The 25,404-nt window shown below is 43.7% G+C and overlaps 1 protein-coding gene across 3 annotated transcripts in view; it reads right to left on the bottom strand.

Moving 5' to 3' along the window:
* Nucleotides 1–25,404, bottom strand: part of LOC140459648 (netrin receptor UNC5D-like) — a 453,166-nt gene that overhangs the window by 68,853 nt on the left and 358,909 nt on the right. For all 3 annotated transcript variants that reach the window (XM_072553978.1, XM_072553979.1, XM_072553980.1), the window contains exons 9-10: nt 22,973–23,158; nt 16,972–17,346 (exon numbers count right to left, since the gene is read on the bottom strand). In XM_072553978.1, the coding sequence (XP_072410079.1) occupies nt 16,972–17,346; nt 22,973–23,158 (561 nt within the window). The remainder of the gene's footprint in view (nt 1–16,971; nt 17,347–22,972; nt 23,159–25,404) is intronic.

The following is a 25,404-nucleotide window of genomic DNA, read 5'->3' as shown; positions in this document are numbered from 1 at the left end:
GGATTACCATCCTGAACTCTAATTGTGGAAGTTTGATCCTGAACCACTAAAAGTCCAAAAATCAGGATTAGCTGTAGATTGTCATCTCAGTGCAGTTGGAGATTTAACATGTAACAACATAGCACGACAGCCTGCTCATCACAACTGTGTGAGTCAACCCAGCATAGTGCTATACTCCTGCAATTCCTGAAATATAAGGTCTACTTTCACAAGATATAACAATGAGCAGTAACACACAAAGTCTCATGGTCCACGGAGGGACACGGCATGATTCAGCACTGTCAACTTGTCTTTGGGTGATTTTGCAATCTCACTACATGCCCATAGCATGGAGCAACAGGAGGGAATCAGGGTCAGCAGTGGGAGCAGAAACAGCAATTGTTTGGTGAAGGAGCTGCTTGTAAGGACAGAAATCTGGTAAGATGTCACATCACAATAAGCTGTCCTGCTGTGCATTGCTGCAAAACATTTCAAACCTGCCCTGCTCCTTTCAGAGGTGGAATTGTCACACAGTGCAAAGAGAGAAACCTAAAAGGACATTAAAAACATTCAAGTGACTGGTGTTGTATACAGATGATAACAATCAATAGTTATCAACAATGGTATTACTGTGTCATGCAATCACTTTGGGCAGAAACAGTTATTTCCGAGGTCATAATTGTTTCTTTTGTCAGAGATTGCCTGAAGAAAAACATAAAACTGTGCTCGTGAAAACTCAGAAACTTTTCTCCGGTCACTTATTATAACATTGTCTTTCCAAATGCACCTGTAATTTCACTCAGAATAGAATAACAAGGGAAATGTTTCTGTGCATTCACAATCTCACTAAAATACAGCAACCCAAGGAAAGCTTCTTGTTGATAACAAATTATTATCAATTTTACGAATAATCTAAACTGTTACTACACCGAGAAAGCTGAAAATCTGAAGGATTAGGAATCAGGACAACTCATTGAAATTCACTGTTGCAACCATGAACTTCGTGCTTTCATGTCAAGACCAATACAACACAAGAAGAAAGCTGATGAACAGATTACTTCAAACTGCAGAGAAATATTGCACAGCCACAATGCTTGCTTCTAAATTGATTGTTTAGTTGATTTGCTGTTTACCAAATTTAAGAGTAAATTTTACAAAGGTGCAGCTCATCACAGCGGAATCGAGCTTCCAAAGTTATTTTTGCTCATTTTTCATGACTGGCAAATTCAGCTTTTATTAGCCCATCTCTAGTTGCCTCTGAGAAGGTGGTGGTGAGCTGCCTTATAGGCTTGGTGCAGGGGCGGCACGGTGGTACAGTGGTTAGCACTGCTGCCTCACAGCGCCAGAGACCGGGTTCAATTCCCACCTCACGCGATTTTCTGTGTGGAGTTTGCACGTTCTCCCTGTGTCTGCTTGGGTTTCCTCTGGGTGCTCTGGTTTCCTCCCACAATCCAAAAAATGTGCAGGTTAGGTGAATTGGCCATGCTAAATTGCCCGTAGTGTTAGGTGAAGGGGTAAATATAGGGGAGTGGGTCTTGGTGGGTTGTGCTTCAGCGGGTCAGTGTGGACTTGTTGGGCCGAAGGGCCTGTTTCCACACTGTAAGTAATCTAATCTAAAGATCAAATGCCATTTTCAGAATCCTGATTCACAGCATTCTGAATGTTTTATGGTCTCTGCATTGGATTCACTGTTTTCACTGAATGTCAAGTCAGTGTTCTCAGGGGGAGTTCACAAAATATTTTCTATCCTCATTTCAGGCCAACGAAATGTTGCTAATTTCCACTTCAGCAATCTCTCAATCTCCTGGTGGGGTTCTGGTTTGTAACCCTCAAGACAACACAAGTGTTCAAATGTAAACAAGTGATTAGTTCTTTTTGCAACCTGAATCTCAGGCCTAAGGGCTTATACCACATGTTAGAAACTCATCAATATCTGTTCTTCTGGCTGCTGGCAACCATAATGTATGGTGATACCTCAGGAGTAAATTCTATTCTGCACATGAACAGCGTGTTGAAGTTTCTTGAGGGGCAAAAATGACTTCATCTCATACTGGCAGACAACACAGGAATAATAGAAAAATGGATGCAATGCTAATAGAGACGAGGAGGGCTGGTCAATAGTTTGATGAAAGAGGCACATCTTAATGAGGGTTTAAAATTGGAATTGACCAATCAGCCACCTCCATTTGCAGGTTGCTGGCTCATCTGCAGCTTAACTTTACTTCTTTATGCAACCTATTTTTTTTCTAATCAACCTATTCAGAGATGTTACTACACACCTCTGGACCAAGTGGAACTTGAAACTAGGCCTCTCAGTTCAGGGGTAGGGACACCACCACTGCATCACAAGAGAGCCTTCACCTCAACTTCATTGACCCATCTTGAAAAAATATTCCTTGGTATCCCAACCTATAAAAATCTGTCAAAGTTCCAACAGACTCAATCAAGCCTTTTGGGGGAATTAATAGAAACATAGAACCACTGAAGGTAGGAGAAGGAGGAGGCCATTTGGTCCTTTGAGCCTGCTCTGCCATTCAGTATGATGATGGCTGATTGTCCAACTCAATAGCCTCATCCTGCTTTCTCCCCATAACTTCTAATCCCATTCACCCCAAGTGCTATACCCAGCCGCCTCGTGAATACATACAATGTTTTGGCATCAACTACTTCTTATGGTAATGAATTCTACCTGCTCACCACTCTTTGGGTGAACAAATGTCTCCTCATCTCCATCTTAAATGGTCTACCCTGAAGATACCAGTGAGAGAGGCTCATGTCTTTTTGTGGCTAATTGGTGCTCATGTATCCTGGTGGCTAGTTTTGTGCATGTTTGTCCAATGTAGTGCTTGTTACAGTCCTTGCACGGTATTTTGTAAATTACATTAGTTTTGCTCGTTGTCTGTCTCGGGCCTTTCAATGACTTACCTTGACGTAATTCCTCTGTGCTGCATTGTGTGTTGGCTCATTGAAATAATGTTTGATGCAGCTTCGTTTGTGGGTGGGTCTGTACAGAAGCAACCATCCCAACACCCAACTACGTAGAACAGAGGAAAATCACCGATACCGTGTATTCAAAAAGAACGGGTACCCAATGAACACAGTCCGCCGATTTCTGAGCAACAAACCCAAACAAGCAGACAAAACACGACCAGAAACCCTAGTCATTCTTCCTTACATCAAAGACATCTCGGAAATGACTGCCAGACTACTCAGACCCCTTGGCATCATGGTAGCCCACAAAACCCACTAACACACTAAAACAACAGCTAATGAACTTGAAAGGCCCTAGACAGACAACGAGCAAAACTAATGTCATTTACAAAATACCGTGCAAGGACTGTAACAAACACTACATTGGACAAACAGGCAGAAAACTAGTTACCAGGATACATAAACATCAACTAGCCACAAAAAGACACGACCGTCTCTCACTAGTATCCTCACATATGGATGAGGAAGGACACTACTTTGACTGGGACAACACATCCATCCGAGGACAAGCCAAACAAAGACACACGTGAGAACTCTGAGAACCATGGTATTCCAACCAGTTAGACCACACTTGGAATATTGTGTTCCGTTCTGGTCGCCTCATTAGAGGAAGGATGTGGAAGCTTGAGAGAGGGTGCAGAGAAGACTTACCAGGATGATGCCTGGACTGGAGGGCATGTCTTATGAAGAAACCTTGAGGAAGCTGGGGCTGTTCTCATTGGAGCGAAGAAGGGTGAGAGGTGACTTGATAGAGGTGTACAACATGATGAGAGGCATAGATACAGTAAAGAGTCAGAGACTTTTTCCCAGGGCAGAAATGGCTATCACATGAGGGTATAATTTTAACGTGATTGGAGGAAGGTTCGGGGAGATATCAGAGGTAGGGTCTCTGCACAGAGAGTGGTGGGTGCATGGAATGCACTGCCAGCAGTTGTAGTAGAGTCAGATACATTTGTGACACTTAAGTGACTCTTGGATTTTAAATTGAAGGGTATGACGGTTAGTTTGATCTCAGAGTAGGACAAAAGGTCAGCACAACATCAAGAGCCGAAGGGCCTGAACTGCGCTGTACCATTCTATGTTGCATGTATTCACCTGGTAAATTTTCCACATGGGAGTTAGAGTGTATCAGTGAAAGGATGTAAGTGAAAACTTCAGTTGTACAAAGACTTAGTCAGATCACACCTGGGCATTTGTGTTCAATTTTGGAAGTAAATTTCAGGCAAAGAAATGGGTCATGAAGGTATATAGCCTGGATTGAATAGAAAGACACTGAGATGTAAAGGGTTAAATTCAGAGGTAAAACATTTAAATTAAGACTCTCTAATGGTCTAGATCCTTGAATTCAGAAGATTGAAAGTGGCCTAGTTGAAGTATTTAATATGATGTAAAGTAACTGCAGAAAACGAATTTCTTTAAGCCAGACCAAACCATAATCTGAAATTTAGAGGTCAGCCATTCAGGGATAAGACCATATGACCACAAAACAGCAGAGGTGAAGACAGTCATTCAGCCTATTGTGTCTGCCATTCAAGGAGATCATGGCTGTTCTGATCCTCAACTCCACTTTCACTTTTTCCCACAAGCCTTGACTCCCTTACTGAATAAAAATCTGTCTACCTCAGCCTTGACTATACATAGAGCAGAAAGAGACCATTCAGCCCTTTGAGCCCGCTCTGCCATTCATCACAATCATAGCTGATCGTCCAACCCAATTGCCTAATCCTGCTTTCTCCCCGTAATCTTTGATCCCATTCGCCCCAAGTGCTGTATCTCGCCGCCTCTTGAATACATTCAATGTTCTGGCATCAACTACTTCCTGTGGCAATGAGCCCCAAGGTTCACCACTCTTTGGGTGAAGAAATGTCTCCTCATCTCCGTCCAACCGCGAATCCCCACACTGTGACCGCTAGTTCTCGATACATCCACCAACGGAACATTGTCCGAGCATCTAGTCCTGTTGGAATTTTATAAGTATCTGTGAGGTCCCCTCTCACTCGTCTGAACTCTTGCAAAAACAATCCTAACCTCGTCGATCTCTCCTCATACGTCAGTCCCACCACCCCCAGAATGAAACTGGTAAACCTTTGCTCCTTCCCTCGAGAGCAAGAACATCCTTCTTCATGACTCAGTCTCAGCAGGATTCCATAGATTTTATGAATTCATTTATTTTGTTCTGAATACTTCTTAAATAAAAAACTATCAATTTTTACTAGTTTTCCCCTCTTATCCCATTTTCTCTATTTGTGCATTCTACCCTTCCTGACCCCCTCCGGGTATTGTTATCCAAATAGTTGCCCTGTCATGATGCCATATCCTGTTGCTTTGTAACCTTACATTTCCCCCCTCCCAAACTCTCCACCCCAATAATTTGCAGAAAGGATCAAATTAAAAGGTAGTATTTTTACAAAAGTAAGACAGTTCACCCTCAGCTGTTACAGCACTTCTCCAGCACAGTAAATCTTTCTTTATGTCAGTGAACATTGGAAGCACAATGCATGAGAATGCGGTGAAACTTAGATTACATTTGGATGAACAAGGTGAAGAAACGTGTGTGTGGAAACATTGGTTATTTCCTTTACCAATCAGTCAGCAAAGTCATCCAGAAATGAACACATTTTCTGCTGAAATGGAGATTGGAAATCCATACATGGATCATGCTGGTCTGTGAGAATTATATATCACCAGCAACTGTAATCACTTAGATGCACAGCGTCTACACAAGCTCCCAATTGCAAAAACAATATCAAGTCTTACCCTGAAAGTAATCATCAAAACAAGCATTTGAAAGTTACTTGCTTTCCCATCAATTGTTAACTTGTGCACATGGTACAATCGACATTATTGCAGAATTATCAACCAAACTTCAGAATGACTTAAAAGTAAAACCTCCAAATACCTGTAACACTTTGCACGTTAGCTAAAGTCCAAAAAGCCTGTTTAATAGAAGATTAACACTGCCTGGTTGATGCATAGGTGCACTTGTTGTTTCAGTCTTACATTCCCTTGAGAAGAAGACTGAATTGGTTTTCAGCAATGGCTCAAAGATGGGTTAAAAGAAATTGGAAACAAGGGGACAGTGGAAATTTTACTCTGTTTCTAACGTATGTTGGATTGGAATGGTTCACGGCTGAGATAACTGTGTCACTGTAAAGTAAGCATTCCACAAAGGAGAAATAGTTAATGTTTTCATTGAAACTTGTAAAGAATCAATTTCACCTTTCAAAAATATAGCTGCAGACATAATGAACAATACAGCCTGCTGGATCAACTGCCTGTCATCTTCCAGTTGTGAATTTAAATCTTCAATTCACCAATGATTCCAGAAATTGATGTAAAAATCTAATGTTCGTATGGCTTTGTGTTTCTGGTGAGCTGCTCTGTAATTTAGTAAGAGATAATACTTTTCTGAAATGTTGCCTCAAACATTTTATGATGATTTATGATTTAATCCAATTGATATGTCAGTTGAAGGCAATGAAGGGTTGTTTATTTAAACTGGGTCAATAACTTTATTCAAGGCTGCGTGAGATAGATTTTTGAGTGACAAAAAGTCAACAGTTACAGGAGTGCAGATAAGTAATTGTAGTTTTTGTGACCTCAACAGGTCAGTTGTGATCTTCATAAACTGTAGAAACGGGCTGGAAGGGCCAAATGGCCTACTCCTAATCTTTTGGAATATGTTCTGTCATTTGTTTTTACCAAGTACTTTATGAGATGGGAATGAAATGGTGACCACCATGAAGGAGGTTACTGAGGTGAGGGGCAGAGATTTAAGCTGCAAGAGGCTGCTTTGGATAAGAGGTTAATCGGGGTTCAGTTTAACCAAAAATGGAGTTTGTCTTCCCAAAGCATGGTGCCGTGAAGATAGCTGCCAGGAAGCGTGGACAAACACAAATGCGTCGCCGTCTTGCACAAGATCTTTCAACTGCAGGCATATCTCTGAGTATGCACAGATGACATCACATACAGTATCTGTTTTAAAACAAATTGCGCACATAAGACTCCAAGATGTAAGTTTTCTGGAACAATCACATTTGCATTCAAATGATAGAATATTTACTGCAATTGGCTGAGTGGCGGGCTCTAATCTTGTGCGCTGGACAAATAAAGCCTTCATGACCAGAATATTTAACATCGCCAGGGAAGCTTCAGAGCTTCTACCTTGCCAATATGTGGACAGTACCCCATCTTGATGACTTGAAGCTGCCACTCTGTCGCTCTGTTCTGATGGAGGTGTGCAATGTTCTCAACCTGTATATCCATGTACATTGTCCTCCATCTAGTGGAAGGGTGTCTTAAAGTGAAGCCTTTGAAAAAAAATAATCCACATGGCAAACTTCATTCACACCGAACAATCTGTCCTCTTCCACACCAATCCTAATGCTGCTTACCAATGTGCACTCCTCACAGCTCATCCAGTCACAGATTTGTACTCTCCCTCTCAGCAGTGAGCCCATCAGCAGCAAAAATGTGTTAGAAACAGCTTGTCATTGGAAGAGCAGCTCCTTTCAGAATTTTGCACTTCTATAAGGTCACCTCTCAACCTCGTATGCTCCAGTGAAATATGTCCCAGTCTCCAGACATTCTTAAAACTCAAACCTGCCATACATGGCAACACCCTGGCAAATCTCCTGAAAACTCTGCAGCTTAATAATATGTTTACTTTTGCGAAGGAGAATTTTGGACACTGATTTGTTGGGGCTTGGAAAATTGGATAGAGACCCTGGGCTGGATTCTGGCCAGAGGGCCACATGTTGAAAAACCGAGGTATAGAAGGTTTTTACTCTGCAAATATGCTGTCTCTGTCCTGGGGCATTGTCAAGACAGCTGGGCTGCATCTAACCTGACTGACAGGACAACAGAAAGGGAGCTGTACTCTGAAATGCAAAATGTGATTATTTGTGCTGGCAGTGATGTTGAGTTCTTCAAACAGGGAATGTTCCATTCCCCCAGCACAAACATCACCCACTCAGATTAGCATAAGATTTGGAAAAGAAAATGATCTAACAAGGAATTTATTTCAAGTCCTTGAGCACAAGCTTCATTATCTGTGGCAATATTCAGCCTTTCTGAATACATTTCGGGCTTTTGTGTCTACACCAGAAATTGCATGCACACTTCCGATGAATTATTTTTCCCATCAGACACGGTTCCTGAAATGCTAATATGCATTTAAATTACAAGACAGAGTTCTAGCTTTAGAATGATGGATTTAGCCAGCAGATAATGGTCCTCAAATTCTATACAAAATTCAATGAAGAAAGCTTTATCAGATTGCCTCTGATATACCCATTCTGGCTCAAAAAAAGGCAATGCATTTTTTTTTCTCAGATGCAGTGATTAAAGTTAAAAAGTTATAATTGAAAATTAGAGCACATCATTGTCTCTCAGTCCTGTAGCCGGATTTAAACTGACATTTCATTGTTCTCTTTCGCTTTTGTGAACAAAATAAAAATTTGGCATTTTCACTTACACTGCAGCAAATAGTTTGGATGTCCTCCAGACAAGTTGTTACAAAAATCATCGGATTTCCAGGAACAAAACAAAGCCATTCAGCCCACAGCTTGTGTGCTTGTTATCTGAAATCACCTGTTTGCTCAGGTTCAGGTACAACAAAAGTACTGAGTGTGCAAACTTTGGCTCACTGGGAAATTGCTGCATTGACAGAGGGTCGTCCCTCGAAGAAAGTGAGGACAGCAAATGCTGGAGATCAGAGTTGAAAGCGTGGTGCTGGAAAAGCACAGCAGGTCAGGCAGCCTCCGAGGAGCAGGAGAATCGATGTTTCGGGCATAAGCCCTTCATCAGAGAGTAGTCTCTGTCAGAAAATTGATAATATCATTTACGTGAATGTGAAAGATACAGTGACATTATACAAGGGGGAGCAGGGAGATCGCCCATAGCCCTGGTGAATATTCCTCTCCTGGCAAACATAACATCCACCTGGTTGACAGCTTCATCACCTCAGTGAGATCTTGCTGCTGAATTTTCCTCAGAGTGCAATTCAAACTAACGTGTGGCTTCTGAAGCACATTGAGAATCACTGAAAAGCTTTGATCTTTTCTGCATCGATGTGAACCTTCCTTGCTTCATTTCTTCAAATTGAAAATGTTTTTTGACATAAACTGGTAGAAGTGTATAAGATCATGAGAGGTATGGGCAGGGTGAATGCACTCAGTCTGTTTCCCAGGGTTGGGGAATCGAGGATGACAGGGCATCAGTTTAAGGTTAGAGGGGCAAGAATAAAAGGAAACCTGAGTGGCAATGCTTTTACACAGAGGATGGTACGCATATGGAATGAGCTGCCAGCGGAAGTGGTTGAGGCGTGCACATGAACGACAAGCATTTGGATAAATACATTGATAAGAAAGGTTTAGAAGGATATAGGCCAAATGGGGTGAGTGTGGATGGACATTTTGGTTGGCATGTTTGGTCCATGCTGTCAGAGACTACACGTCTGTGAACACTTCAGTCAGGAAGTCAGATGTGCCCAATGTCTTGACACAAAAGGGTGAGTACAAAAATTAGGAAACTGGGATACAGTTGTGAAAGGGAAGTTGCAATGGACCTAATATAAATTTTGCCTACTTGTGAATTTTTTCTGGATTTGATGATACTGCAATCATGTAAGTGCCTACCAAAAGAATCTCTCAGTCATAAGACGAAGGAATGTAAGAGCAGAGGTATGCAATTCAGCCCAACGGCTTGCTATGTCATTCAATGATATATAGCTGATTTGATGATCTTCAACTCCACTTTCCGACCTATTCCCCATATCCCTTGATTTCCTTACTGCTTAAAAACATGTTTGTCTCAGCCTTGAATAGACTAAATGACCCCACCTCCAAAGCCCTCCGTGGTAAAGAATTCCAGTGATTCACTACCCTCTATGAGAAGAAATTCCTCCTAATTGCTATCTTAGATGGGTGACCCCTTTGTAGTGACTGGTACCATGGCCAGCGTGGGTCTCATTGAATATGAGATCCTTGTTTGGGGCTGGTAACATGGGCCAATCAGGGAGCCCTGGCTGACGTGTAAACAGGAGATACAAAAGGGTTCCTCAGTGTCAGGTCTGGCTTTGAGCTGAATGATGACAGCCATGCTCAGGGCACATGCAAATAAAGCATGACATGGTGACGGGATTCAGCCTCTGTACAGTAATTTCACCCTTACTCAGAGATTATGCCCTCTGGACCTTGGCTCTCCCACAAGGAGAAACAACATCTCTACATGAACGCCATCAAGTCTGCTAAGAATCTCATATGTTTCAGTCAGGTCACCTCTCATTTGTCTAAACTGGAATGAGTACAGACCCAAAACACTCAACCTTCATTACAGAAAATTCCCTCTTAACCTTCAGAGAGGAGGACAAAGGAGGTCTTTCAAAGAGTCTCTGAAGGCTTCCCTCAGGAAATGTAACACAGGTGTGAATGCATGGGAGATCCTATTTAGGGAGAAACTAACTTGGAGGTACCTCCTGTGTGAAGGGGCACAATTCTGTGAGAAACACACATTAGGAGGAAGAAGAAGAACGGAAAAGGAACCTGAAAAAGTAACGCAAGCAATCTCAAGGACAAGGACCAATTCCAACTCCCGGAAACACCTGCCAAATGTGTGGTTGGAGATGTGGCTCTCAGATTGGGCTCATCTGCTACGCAAGGACCAGAGAACCCATGACCAGCGTGACACAGAATTTCCGTGATGGACAATCACAGTCGTTAGTGAGCGATCATCACTGCCGATGGTGGTGAGCGTTAACTGTGGAGGTAATGGGACTCAGCTCCATCAGCCTTCTGAAGTAGTCTTCCGAAAAATGATGATTAATTGTCACACACGAGTAATCGTCACCAGTGCAGAGGGATTAGTTGTCAGCAAGTGTCTGCCAACAACTCATGGGTCTTGTTAGGACACAGCAGAGACAGAAAAGGAACAAAGCAAATCAACAAGTCACTTTTTAGAAGAACATGCATGCTTGTTACTGAGCACCGAGCTAAATTATTTAATTTAATAATTGAATAATTTAGTTGTGGGTTGATCAGCAATGCCACGATGAAGGGAATTCCAGGATATTGACCCAGCAACAGTGAAGGAATGGTGATATATTTCCAAGTGTGAGTGGCTCAGAAGTGAACTTTCGGATGGTGGCATTCCCATGTATCTGCTGCACTTGTCCCTCGAGATCAAAGTGGTCATGGATTTGGAAGGTGCTGCCTAATCCATCGTCATCTGAGGTGAACTTCTGCAATGCATCTTATAAGTAGTACACACTGCTGTGACTTAGCATTGTTAGTGAACTGTGTGGAGGTGGTGAAGCTAATTTAAAAGTGGGCTAAACATTACTTTCTGCAGGGAGAATTGTGCAAGTTGTTTTGGGAACTTCTCACCTTAAGTTTGAGCACACCTTACTGAACTCAACTCATTCATGATCTACCTCAGTCCATGGTGTCCCTGACAACCTAGGAGACAGTGAGGTCTTTAGATGCCGGAGAAGTCAGAGTCAATAAAGTGTGGTGCTGGAAAAAGGATAGCAGGTCAGGCAGCATCTGGGGAGCGAAAACGTTGACGTTTCAGGCTTAATCCTTCATCAGTAAAATCTGTCATTCATTGGATGTCTGTCATGTGACCAGCAAGCCTCTGGGCACAAGGAAAAGCAATAGCATTCCAAAGCTGTTCAGATTTGTCTTAGACGGATTCTGAAAATATTGGAGAAGTGGAAGATCATGTCACAAATCTTCATACGTTGCCCTTTCCTTGAAGCCAGAGTGTTCCTGATAGTGGACAGAACTCCCAATGCATGGACCTCTTGACCTCCACGCTGTACGGTAAAACCCGCCTGACAAACACAGTTGCGCTCTCCATGATTCTCATCCCACCTCTGATCTCCATGGTGCAGTTCCTAATCCTGGTCCCTCAGTTCGTCTTCCCATAGCAGACGCCCCTCTTGTTCATCACTACCCTCAACCCAACACCATATCTCATTCTCCTGAGTTTCTGTGGATGAACCTAATGGAATGAGCTTGGTTCACCTCACCACAGGGCCTTGATGAGAAATTCCAAGACCCCTATCTGATGCCGGTACGTCTCCTCAGATGTGGTAGATTGGTAACGTAGAGCTACACCCATTCCCTGGACTCCAGCTGCATAGGCTCCCTCATTGAAATTACCCCGATGGCCAATCCTTTCGAGTGGTAATGGGAAACTGCAGTTGACTTGCTGTGGTAGGACCCCCAGACTGCTGATTGCTCTACAGACTTCAGTGAGGACAACTTCCCTCAGATTTTGACCCATGACTGCCTGCTTGTTTTTGCCAAGCAAACTGCTTGTGCGTGGACCAAGTGTGCGACTGACTTGGTACATTGCCTTGTTGGTCAATAGTCTTCAGTCAAAAGGGTGTACATCTTGTTGGGGACGGCAAAGCTCCTAGCTTTGTGACTGTGCTAATCGGCGAGGCAAGGAATGGATTGGGAGTGAGCAGACAGGAAGGTGATAAGTGAGCTAACGTTACGGGAACAAGTAAGCACCCATGAGATGCCACCTGGCCCATACCATGAGCTGAGTGATTGCTTGTGCTCACAAAGTATCTTTGCTGTCGCCTTTCAATGCCAGTTGCCAGTGCGCTGGTGAATGTGAGTCTGTGATTCTTCAGTCGCCAGCAAGCAGATTGGTGAGGTGCCAAGAGGATCATGGAGGTTGATAAGATTGAATGGAAATAAGCAGACCTTGAGCCCCAGTGTCAACTGAAAGTTAAGGGTGCAACAGACCACACATCAGTGCTGTTTTAATCTCCATATATGCTCACAGAGGAACTATGAACAAATACAGGCAGAATTCTGAGGACTCTGAGCAAAACCTGTGACCTGAACTTTCCTACCTGAACTTCCAGAATGGCATTTTCAGCTCCCCAAATTGCATCAAGGTACATGTAAGTGAGTGAACAAACATGAGTTACATAAGAATACATTGATCGTTCGAGTCCTGGAGACTGAATCAAACAATTCGGGTATCTTCCGTGAGTCTCTGGGGCTGGAACATGAAAATCTGTGCCGTAGACACAGTTGCAAGTGTGAACTTTCACAGTTTATCAGGCCAAAAATAACGTGTATTCATATAATGCCTTTGACACGGTGAAAGATCCAAAGATACTTCACAGAAGCATTAACAAAATTAAATGTGACGTGAGCCACATTATTATTTTTGTATTCATTCACAGGATGTGGACATCACTGACCAGACCAGCATTTATTACCCATCCCTAATTGCCCAGATAGCAGTTAAGAGTCAATCGTATTGTTGAGGGTCTGGAGTCACCTGTACGGCACACCTGGTCAGGACGGCAATCTCCTTCTTAAAAGGCCAGCAGGACAAGTGGCAGAAAGCTTGGCCAAAAAGGAGAGAGAAGTAGTGAGGCCTAGGGATGGAATTTGTAAAGCTTCTGGCCTCACAGCAAGGTACAATTGCCAACGGTCTACCAATTCAAGTTATGGAGAAGCAAGAAGAGCAATGCAGATATCTGAATGTTAGAACTGGATGTGGTTACAAAGTGGGGGGGGGGGAGAGTCAAGGTAACAGAGGAATATGAAAATGTGTGAGAATTTTAATATTGAGATCTTGTTCAATGGGGAGTCAATGTGTGGTCGATCAGTGGGTGGACCCCTCAAGTTATGAACACTATAATGTTTTAATTTGAGAGGAGCAGCATGGCCAACAGATTGTGGATGTAAATAAACACAGCGTCTGCTATTGTACACAACGCTGATTTCTGCAAGAAGCATTCTAAAATACAGTCTTTAAGAGTGCAAGTCACTTCTTCCTTTTCCAATTATAGCTCTACATCCTATCTCTCGCATGCTTCTTGCTTGAGCGATACAACTAATTATTTATTGAACCCAATCTCCTGCCATGGTTAATTTTAACAACAGCCATCCAGAAGGAATGGGAGGAAGTGGTTAAAAAGGTATGATTATAGATATAGAATCCCTACAGTGTAGAAACAGGCCCTTCTGCCCAACAAGTCCACACCAACCCTCCGAAGAATAACCCACCCAGACCCATTCCCCTATATTTACCCCAGACAAATACACCTAACCTACACATCTCTGAACACTATGGGGCGATTTAGCAAGGCCAATCCACCGAACTGGGTGGAAACCGGAGCAAACCCACACAGAAATGGGGAAGACATGCAAACTCCACACAGACAGTCGCCAGAAGCAGGAATCGAACCCAGGTCCCTGGTGCTGTCAGGCATCAGTACCAACCACTGAGCCATTGCGCCGTCCCATAGGTTTGTGGCCGCTTCCCACGAGATTCCTCAAATCTTTGCGATCAGGGCTTTTTACCGCTTCATTCTTTTATTCACGCATGTACAATATTTCAGTGGCACTGGCAAGGCCACCATGCTATTGCTCATCCCTAACTGACCAGACCACCTTACAGCTGATGAAATACTTGCCTTAAATGCAGTCACTTCTGTCATGCAAGAAATGCAGCATGCAGTTTGTGCACAGCAAGCTCCCATAAACAACAGTGTGATCGTGGTCAGGTCATCTCCTTTAATGAGATTCCAACAACACGCATGAAGCTTGACACCATCCAGGACAAAGCAGTCCACCAGACTGGCACTACATTAGTACTCTCCACCAGCAACGTTCAGTAGCAGCAGTGTGTACTATCTACCAGAGGCACTGCAGACATTCACCAAAGATCTTCAAACAGCACATTCCAAACCCCCCCCCACCATCACTTCCATCAAAAAGGACGTGGGCAGCAGACACATGGTGATTAATACTCAAACATGAGTAACGGTCATCAGTGCAGAAGGATTAGCTGTCAGCGAGTATGTACCAACAAGTAGTGGGTCTTGTTCGGACACAGTGGAGACAGGAAAGGAACAAATCAAATCAACAAATCACTTCTTAAAAGAACATGCATGTTTGGAATTGAGCACCTGGCTAAATCATTTAATTTAATAATTCGGTTGTGGGTTGATCTGAAATGCCATGATGAAGGGAATTCCGGGATTTTGACCACCATCTTTACAATCCCATCTGAGCCATTCAGACCTGGAATTACATTGCAGTCCCTTTACTATCGCTGGGTCAAAATCATGAAATTCTCTCCCTCGTGGCTTTGTGTGTCATCGCACAGCAGTGGTTCAAGAAGGCAGCTTGCTATTATTTTCTTAATGGCCAGCCAGTGACATGCACATATCACGAATGAATAAAAAAAATTGAAGCTGTTGAGGGATAAGTGTTGATCAGGAGAATGGAACTAACTCTGTTCTTTTTGGAAATAATCGCATGGGATCTTTTACTTCTACCTAACAGATCAAAAGAAGCTTTGACTTAATGTTTCATTGAAATGACAACACCTCTGACACTGGTTGACCCAGTCAGTTGTGCACTGGATTGTCAACAAGTTCCTGGCCAAAAGAATGATCAACTACGTTTTTATTTAAGGTTCCCTAATGTGGCAAAATGCCCATTAGCTTCGGTCCACACAAGGAAATACATGACTTCCCATTCTGGGATTCCAAATCTCCTTCACTGAAATAACACGAGGCAGAAGTGGGTATTGCAGATGGTGGAGATTAGAGTCAAGATTAGAGTGGTGCTGGAAAAGCACAGCAGGTCAAGCAGCATCGGAGGAGCAAGAAAATCGGCGTTTCGGGCAAAAGCCCTTCCTCTTTCCTGAGAGGTCGATTCTCCTGCTGCTCGGATGCTGCCTGACCCGCTGTGCTTTTCCAGCACCACTCTAATCTTGGCTGAATAACACTACTTCAGTGGAGTTACTGTGAGTCAGCATGGAATATTCTGCCTCTCGGTACAAGTTTCCTGCTCAAGTTCCATTTCAGGATATGTTGGTCATGGAAAAAAACACCATCTCACGATTCAAACAAATTGACAACCAGCTTTCTTATCTTTCCAAAACTTGCCCATATTCCACAAAGGGGGAGAAATGTGTGTGAAGCTATGAAACAAACAATCAAGAGTAGAGCCTTACAGATGGGCTTTTAGTTGGCAATATTGAGTCATAGAGACATCGAGATGTACAGCACAGAAACAGACCTTTGGTCCAACTCATCCAAGCTGACCAGATATCTTAAATTAGTCTAGTCCCATTTGCCAGCACTTGGCCCATATCTCTCTGAACTCTGCCAACACATATACCGATCCAAATGCCTTTTAAATGTAGTAAACGTACCAACCTCCACCACTTCATCTGGCACCTCATTCCATACATGCACCCCCCTCTGCGTGAAAGAGTTGCCCCTGAGGTCCCTTTTTTATTTTTCTCCTCTCACCCTAAAGCTATGCCCTTTCATTTTGGACTCTTCTACCCTGGGGGGAAAAAAAACCTTGTCTAATCACTCTATCCATGCCCCTCATGATTTTATAAACTTCTAGAACATCACCCCTCATTGAGTCATAGAATCATAGAGATGTACAGCATGGAAACAGACCCCCTCAGTCCAAACCCGTCCATGCCGACCAGATATCCCAACCTAATATAGTCCGATTTGCCAGCACTTAGCTCATATCCCTCTAAACCCTTCCTATTCACATACCCATCCAGATGCCTTTTAAATAATGCAATTGTACCAGCCTCCACCATTTCCTCTGGCAGCTGATTCCTTACACACCACCCTCTGCGTGAAAAATTTCATCCTCCAACACTCCAGGGAAAATTGACTTTGAGTTATTTCAAGCCCCATACCAGAAATTGAACATGGAATGTAAGCTTCATGCAGAGTAATGTTATTTCAATGAGGGGTCCAAGTGAGGCCCTTGCCATGTGTTGTAACGTGAAACAGCTGGTTATATGTGAACTACTTTTCGGCACAGGTCAAGGGTCTGTCTTAAATCCATACTTACTTCATCCCAAATAAGAAATTGAACTTTAAGTTATGACAGAGCAGCAAGTCAAGGGAAGTTTCACTCAACTGTTTGAATTGAAGTAAAATCTATTGAGAAACTAGGTTACTGGTTCTTGGCATCATACCTTTCGTTGGTCCCTCCAGGCATCCACCCAGACACCCAAATATGCCGGAAGTTCTGTTTTCAGCCCTTGTAATTGCGGCAGAGAGATGCTGAGAACTTGATGCATTGCTTCTTGCATGTATTTTGTCAACACTTCTGCTATTACGAGGGTAAGTCCGGGATGGTACCCTCCCATGATACTCCACTCCATCGGCAACTCCAAGTGACACCATTAAAGAACTTTGTACTTTAACTTTGATCCCTGGCAGAGAATCAAAGAGTGGTGACTGGGTCATGAGTTCTTTGTTCACAGGGTCCTGGAAGCAGATTGGTCCACTATATGTCCTGCTCACCGTCAGGTCAGGCTGTATCGATGGGTTCAAAAGCAGAGAATTGCCTTGAAAAAGGAAACAGAAAACAGTATTACTCTCAACATGGTGTATTTCTGAAGCATTGATGTCTGTATGAACACATATGTTTACTGTACCTTCTAGGAAAGAACCGAGTGGATAAGTGTTTCTCCTTACAAATGATCAGTTATAAAGATGGGAGTGACTCAGATTTCTTCCTCAGTTTGAATGACACGAGCCTGACAGGTGAGGTACTGTGCAATGCCTCTTACCCTGGTTGAAGGGCTGAGAGATAATAGTCTCAGGATGATGGGTTGGCCATTTAGAACAGAGATGATGAAAAATACTTGACAGTGCAACTCTGAAATCCTTGACCCTCAGAGGGCCGTCTGCACTCAAGTCGGAAAATTCTGCCCTTCCCTCTGGTCAGTTTGGAGGCTGATGGGCATTTATTCAGGAAAGAGGATGTGGAATGGTGACCCAATTCTTCCTCGATGAGGTTTGTCATGGTAAAGCTTACAGAGGTTGTAGCGATTGTCGTGAAGCCACCCAGGTGGACCTCATAGAATCTGAGCTCCCCAACTGGGGCTCTTAACCTGGTCCAATCAGGGAGCCTTGGCTGACAGATATTAACAGGAGAGTCAGAGGTTCTGTTCACTCTGAGAGCTGGCTCTGACGGAGCTGGATCATTGTCAAGGACCCTCCACGTTTAAATAAAGTGTGCCTTAGTGACAGTATACTGGCCTCTGTGGAGTTATTTCAGAGGTGCTGGGTGAAAATAGAGAGGGTTATGGGGGGAGGGGGGTCCTTCACTTAAAGTCACTCACTGCTTGAATAATGGAGTCAATGTTGATTAGGGGTGAAGACACCATATGATGTATACCTGTTCCTAGTTCTTAAGGACAGCACACATTGGCACAGCGGTCAGCACTGCTGCCTCACAGTGTCAGGTTGACTGTCTGTGTAGAGTTTACACGTTCTCCCTATGTCTGCATGGGCTTCTGCCAGGTGCTCTGGTTTCCTCCCACAATGCCAAGACGTGCAGGATAGGTGGACGGCCATGCTAAACTGTCCTGCAGTGTCCAGGGATGTGCAGGATAGGTGGACTGGCCATGTGGAATGCTGGGTGTAGGGGATTGGGTGGGGGTCGGGCCTGTGTGGGATATTCTTCATGCTGGGTGGTGCAGACTCTATGGGATGAATGGCCCCTATCTGCACAATAGTGATTCTAAATTCTGGGTTTGTGTATACAGAATATTGAAGCACCACAATTGGCCTCAAAATCACTGGGGAAGAATAAACCAACAAGGTTCAGGCCTCTGGTGACTGCAGATTTGGACGCCAGATGAGATTACTTACAGTGTGGAAACAGGCCCTTCAGCCCAACAAGTCCACACCGACCCGCCGAAGCACAACCCACCCATTCCCCTACATTTACCCCTTTACCTAACACTACGGGCAATTTAGCATGGCCAATTCACCTGGCCTGCACATCTTTGGACTGTGGGAGGAAACCGGAGCACCCGGAGGAAACCCACGCAGACACTGGGAGAATGTGCAAACTCCACACAGTCAGTCGCCTGAGTCGGGAATTGAACCTGAGTCTCTGGCACTGTGAGGCAGTAGTGCTAACCACTGTGCCACCGTGCCACCCATAATTTTTAAGGGCCATGGCAGCTGAAAGGTTGATAAAATCTGTCCGACTGAACCCTGACTGGTTCCTGCTTTCAGTAGGTGCCACAGCAAATATGACATCGAAAACAACCACACAGCCTTCAGCAGTCCAATGTCAGTGGGACACAAATGCAAGTAGAAAGTGCAGGAGAAACTCAGTAGGTTTGACAGTGTCCGAGAAAGAGAAATCAAGTTCATGTTTTGAGTCTCATGACTCTTCCTCAGTGCCCAATGGTCCAGATTGACTGTTTCCTCTGAAGGAGGTGTGTTATGGACCCCTCAAAATATATGAAGAAGATAGCTTGGACTGTAACTTTTTCTTATTTCAAAGGCCAGTGTCAGGCCTTATATTCCAAATGTAGCTTGAGTGCTCCAACTACCAGTCTAAAAGCAAAACACATGCCATTCATACATTATAGTTAAAATACGGTGAAAGGAAGAATTGGAATAATTTAACAGAATAGATTATTGAACTACTAAACATTAACTGTTTCAATATGGTACCATTCCATAAATACAACCTTGGCAAAGGCAAATTCAGTAAAATAGATGGTCTCACATGCAATTCTAGCAGCAGAAAGAGAACCTTCAGCTGTAACAGAGACAGCTTCCACATCCACCTTCAAGACCCCAGTAGCAATTCATCAGTCAGGGCATTGAATATAAAAGCTGGGAAGTTACATTGCAGTTGTACAGAATGTTGGCAAGGCTGCACTTGGTAATGTTATGCTCAATTTTGGTCACCTTGCTTGAGGGAGGATGTTATTAAACTGGAAAGCGTGCAGAAGAAATTTACAAGCATGTTGCCAGGGCTCATGTGGCTGGGTTATAGGGAGAGGTTGGACAAGCTTTGACTTTTTCTTTAGAGCACAGGAGATATAAAAGTGTATAAAATCATGAGAGACAAGGATAGGGTGAATGCACTCGGTCTTTTTTTCCCAGGGTGAGGACATCAAGGACCAGAGGGCATCCATTTCAGGTCAGAGGGAAAATAATAAAATGGAACCTGAGGGGTAACTTTTTTACACAGAGGGTGGTACACATATGGAATGAGTTGCCAGCCATAATGGTACAATAACAACATTTAAGATTAATTTGAACAAATGCATGGATAGAAAAGGATATGGGCCAGATACAGGGAAATGGGGTTAGTGTGGATGGACATTTTGGTCAGCATGAACCAAATGGACTGGCGTGTGCTGTAGGACTCTCTGACCCTATGACTCTAACTGCTACTGAAGGCAAAAACTAAAAAAAATCTTGGTTCTGTGGGAGATTGACCCCACCCATTCAGGCTGCTTCTATTGTTCCAACTTAAAAAAAAGTCCCCAGACCTCATAAGCTGTCTACTTTATTGTTTTGGAGGAGACTGCTCGCCACCCCTGTTTCAACCTTTCTTCCTAAAAAGAAACCCAGGACGAAATACACCTCTTGAAGCCATAGTATCATCACAGGTGGCACACTGGGTCAGAAATTCTCCCATAAATGAACTTCGGAGCAAGTTATTAGGATTTCCAAACAAACAATTTACAATAAATCAATCAATGCGAAGTAGGTCCTAGCGACTGACACTGACCCAATGTTTTCAGAAAATTCAATCTGATTACAAAGAGGTTTTGCGGGGGTATTAATCAGCTGTGCACAGAGCAGACAGAACATTTTGTCAATGACAATAACTGTCGAATAAAGTGCTTTCAATTGATTCAGTTTATCTGTTTATTCTAGTGGGGAATGCTTTTTGTCTAAGTCTACTCGTATGCAATTATGATAGCAATTACAATGATTCAAATAGAAAATTACTGTGCTGAACTTATTAGTCTACTTCCTTTAAGACTCTGCTTCTCCCACAGTAAGCGGCATTCCATTAATCTCCATGGAACAATAGTCCACAAAATGACAATGACCTTTATTATACTTACTTCTGTTTCAAGTTTAAAGTCATTTCACGTTTCACACACTCAGACAGCAGATTAACAGGGTCTGTTGCTACCTCTGTGAATACTAAACTGGAGAGCAGTCGCTGAAGTGGGTCAATTGCACATTAATTGCACATTATCCAGGGAACTATGCCAATGCCTCCCTCTCCCAAGCTGGCCTTGAGGAGCTGTGTGAAAATGACCTGAGGTGAATTAGCCTTTGGATTGTTCTCCTTCCCCTCGGAGCTACACGCGGCATAAGGTCAATGTCTTTCACCAACAACGCAAATGAGATGCAGAAATCACTGACTCACATACAACCATGTCAGCAGGATGCAACTAGAGCAGGAATATTCTGGCATAAAGATTTTAAAGCCTTAAGAACAGCACTGTGAATTTGATTTTCCTTGGTTTCTTTTCCATTTGCAACATATCACTGAGAACACTCAGGGTGGTATGGTGGCTCAGTAGTTACCACGATTGCCTCACAGCGCCAGGTACCTGGGTTCAATCCTAGGCTCTGGTGATTGTGTGGAGTTTGCATATTATACAAGTGGGTTTCCTCTGGGTGCTCTGGCTTCCTCCCACAGTCCAAAGATGTGCAGGTTTGGTGGATCGGCCAAGCTAAATTGCCCATGGTGTTCAGGGATGTGCAGGCTCAGTGGGTTAGCCATGGGAAATGCAGGGCTACAGGGATGGGGTGGATCTGGGCAAGTTGCTCTTTGCATAGTAGGTACCTGATGGGCCAAAGGGCCTGCGTCTGCACTGTAGGGATTCCGTAATTCTAAATGATTGATATTTCTAATAATATCGCAAACGTGGGATTTAGTGTTCTTTTTCGTCCTGCTGGGATGAATAGATTTCCAGATACTGGGTTGATGGGTCTCCCGTGAGGCTGCAAGATTGCCACAGACCTCAATGATGACAGGAACATCAGCCAGCTGGAGGGGCATCTCCCCTGCGAACCTATTCAATTTTTAATCAGTGGATTGAAATCTTGGCCTCCCTTCCTCACATGGGTGTCCCTATCCAAACGAATTGCAGCCCTTCATTTATTGTATCCGTCGCTCCCAATGCGGTCTCCTCTACATTGGGGAGACCGGGCGCCTCCTAGCAGAGCGCTTTAGGGAACATCTCCGGGACACCCGCACCAATCAACCACACCGCCCCGTGGCCCAACATTTCAACTCCCCCTCCCACTCTGCCGAGGACATGGAGGCCCTGGGCCTCCTTCACCGCCGGTCCCTCACCACCAGACGCCTGGAGGAAGAACGCCTCATCTTCCGCCTCGGAACACTTCAACCCCAGGGCATCAATGTGGACTTCAACAGTTTCCTCATTTCCCCTTCCCCCACCTCACCCTAGTTCTAAACTTCCAGCTCAGTAACTGTCCCCATAACCTGTCCGGACTTGTCCTACCTGCCTATCTCCTTTTCCACCTATCCATTCCACCCTCTCCTCCTTGACCTATCACCTTCATCCCCTCCCCCACTCACCCAATGTACTCTATGCTACTTTCTCCCCACCCCCACCCTCCTCTAGCTTATCTCTCCACGCTTCAGGCTCACTGCCTTTATTCCTGATGAAAGGCTTTTGCCCGAAACGTCGATTTCAAAGCTACTTGGATGCTGCCTGAACTGCTGTGCTCTTCCAGCACCTCTAATCCAGAGCCCTTCAACAAGTCAGCTCACTAACACACTTTCATGGACAATTACAGATCGGCAATAAACAAATGGACTTGCCAGTATCTTATAAACAAATATTTTTTTAAAATGACCTGAAGACTTACATCGACTTTCCTGCATCTAACATCACCCATTCTCCAAAAGCCCTTCTGATCTTTTTTTTAAGATTCAGTTTATCATTTCACAAGACGCAACAAGTGTTTGTGAAAACCACACAAGCCTTAAGTATCTTCCTTCCCCAGAAAGTCTTGGTGGACTATTCCCTGGCCCTTATGTCTCATTTGAGCATTGAAAACATCGACTGAACTTGCCGCTCATTCTCACCTCATACACATGCCACTCTAAAGAACAACCCTGCAATAATTAGTCTGAAGTAATGTAAGGAAGCAGATACGAACCCTGTCTGGCAGTCTTGAAGTTGAAGGACTGAAAGCCACCAGCCAGAGCTGAAGAGTCAATAACATCAACACCATATTCACTTTGACTTCTTCGATATAATGTGATGCCCACCACAAGCACTGCGACGGCTATCACTGCTGCGCCAAGGCCAGAGTATAGAGCCACATCGCTGTTGGTTTCAATACCTAGAGAAGTCAAATACATGAGATGTAACTCTGCAGATCTTTCTCCTCCTCAGACAAGCTGTCAGATATTTGCAATGGTGGCAGCTGGAACTGACTATTTCTGTGCACGTCAAGCTACAATGTTTTACCCATTCTGTATTACGGACAAATATTGTCTGCACGGAAGTGAAAACATCCACGCAATGTTAAAAGTCTGTGCAATGTCTGCCCAAACGGATGCATTTTTCACAGAAATGATCAAAAGGCCAATAGATTCTGGCTTGGCAGTGTGGCCCATCCAGACCAATGTTCTGCAAACAGCCATCCTTTTGTGGTGGGATCTTGCTGTGCACACACCACTGACTCATTCGGCAGCAAGCATGCATGGAACTTCAACATAACTGATTGCATGTGAACTGTAGATACATATTTGTAGGGGTGGGGGGAGGGAGGTGGGGAGTGTAAGAACTGTAAGACGTTGCTTTCCGAACCAACAACACTGGAATCAGATGCAACATGATGTGAAAGATGAGCAAAAGGAAGATTGGCATCTGTACGTGAAAACGGAATCTCCAGTGGCATTTAACGCCCAATGGAATTCAGTGAAGGAGAACACATTTTGACTTCCTATCTGCCCACGCACATGTCACTATTTGGTTTACTGACAGTTTGGTTTCAGTCATGGTACGATTAACAAACATTCTGTCGTAATGAATATGCTCATAACACCTAATGATTATATCACTTAAGCCACCTGAAGACAATTAACCAGTTGCAGCTGTTTTAAAACAAGGCCAATCCATTTCACAAACTAATAAGAACAAGATACATGCGATTACGTCAGCTCTCTGCAACAAAGTGGTTTCTTTTTCTGGAACCCAGTAAGTTGAAAATGTTTAATTTCTTCAGTGAATTCCTTTGTTGTGTCCAAAAGTCACAGGATTGCATTTAGAAATACTCGCAACAATTTCTCAGAATAGAAAGGGCTAACAATGCCTTTCTTTTACACTGCATCCAGAAGATAGCACCTGCAACACTTCAGCCTTCCTTGAACACTGCTCTGTCGGTGTTTGCCTATACTTTTATGATCAAGAGCTGGAGTGGGACTTGAACTAACAAACTCTGGCTCAGAGGCTATCCTCTGTCAAGGCAATACCAGAAAGACAAATGACCATCCTCTGAAAGGATCTGATGCTGCTCGTTGGATGCTGCCTGAACTGCTGTGCTCTTCCAGCACCACTAATCCAGTATTTGCTTTCCAGCATCTGCAGTCATTGTTTTTACCTCAGAAACTCATCAGTTTAGATGCTGCCCACTGAACAGGCTGAGTGGCCTTGAAAAATGGCTGGGAGTCTAAACAAGTTCAATCCAACTTCTACTGCGTGAGATTCTAGGTTTCATTTTCAGGAAGTGCTTCTGTAATTGTCTCCAAATCAAAATGAAGAACACAAAATGGTGCTCTTTAAAATAACTTGATTGCTTGGGAGAAGAGCAGCACTGGAGAACAATTCATTCTAATTTCTTTGCTAAGCATCCAGTTCACGTAGGTTAGAAAAACAGAAATTGTTGGAAAAGCTCAGCAGGTCTAGCAGCATCTGTGAAGAGAAATCAGTTAATGTTTCGGTTCTGGTGGCCCTTCCCCAGAACCAGACCCGAAACGTTAACTCTGAATTGTCTTCACGAATGCTGTCAGACCAGCTGAGCTTTTCCAGCAACTTCTGCTTTTATTTCTGATTCACAGCACCTGCAGTTCTTTCAGTTTTTATTCATGTAGGTTGTGTAGGGGACAGTGGCTAAGATGTTGATGATCTTTCAGTTATCTTCGTTTCATTGATAGGATCCCCCGAACACAATTTCTCTGCCTTTAAGCATATCTTGTTAAACTATCTCTCCAACCAAGGCTTTGATCATCCCCATGTGACATGTTCTACAACTGTAATAACCATGACTGGGCTTGACGTGCACTTACTCCCATTAAGCACCTGCAAAGTATTTTACGTTTTGAAGATATCTGGCAAACATACTTAAAATCTATTACTGGATTAGTGGTGCTGGAAGAGCACAGCAGTTCAGGCAGCATCCAACGAGCAATGAAATCGACGTTTCGAGCAAAAGCCCTTCATCAGGAATCAGGGCTTTTGCCCGAAACGTCAATTTCGCTGCTCGTTGGATGCTGCCTAAACTGCTGTGCTCTTCCAGCACCACTCATCCAGAATTTGGTTTTCAGCATCTGCAGTCATCTACGTGAACTGGATGCTTAGCAAAGA

Source organism: Chiloscyllium punctatum, chromosome 35 (genome assembly GCF_047496795.1).
Source record: "Chiloscyllium punctatum isolate Juve2018m chromosome 35, sChiPun1.3, whole genome shotgun sequence".
Lineage (NCBI taxonomy): Eukaryota > Metazoa > Chordata > Chondrichthyes > Orectolobiformes > Hemiscylliidae > Chiloscyllium > Chiloscyllium punctatum.
Note: the sequence above shows the minus strand (reverse complement) of the source record. Positions and strands in the feature narration are given on the sequence as shown.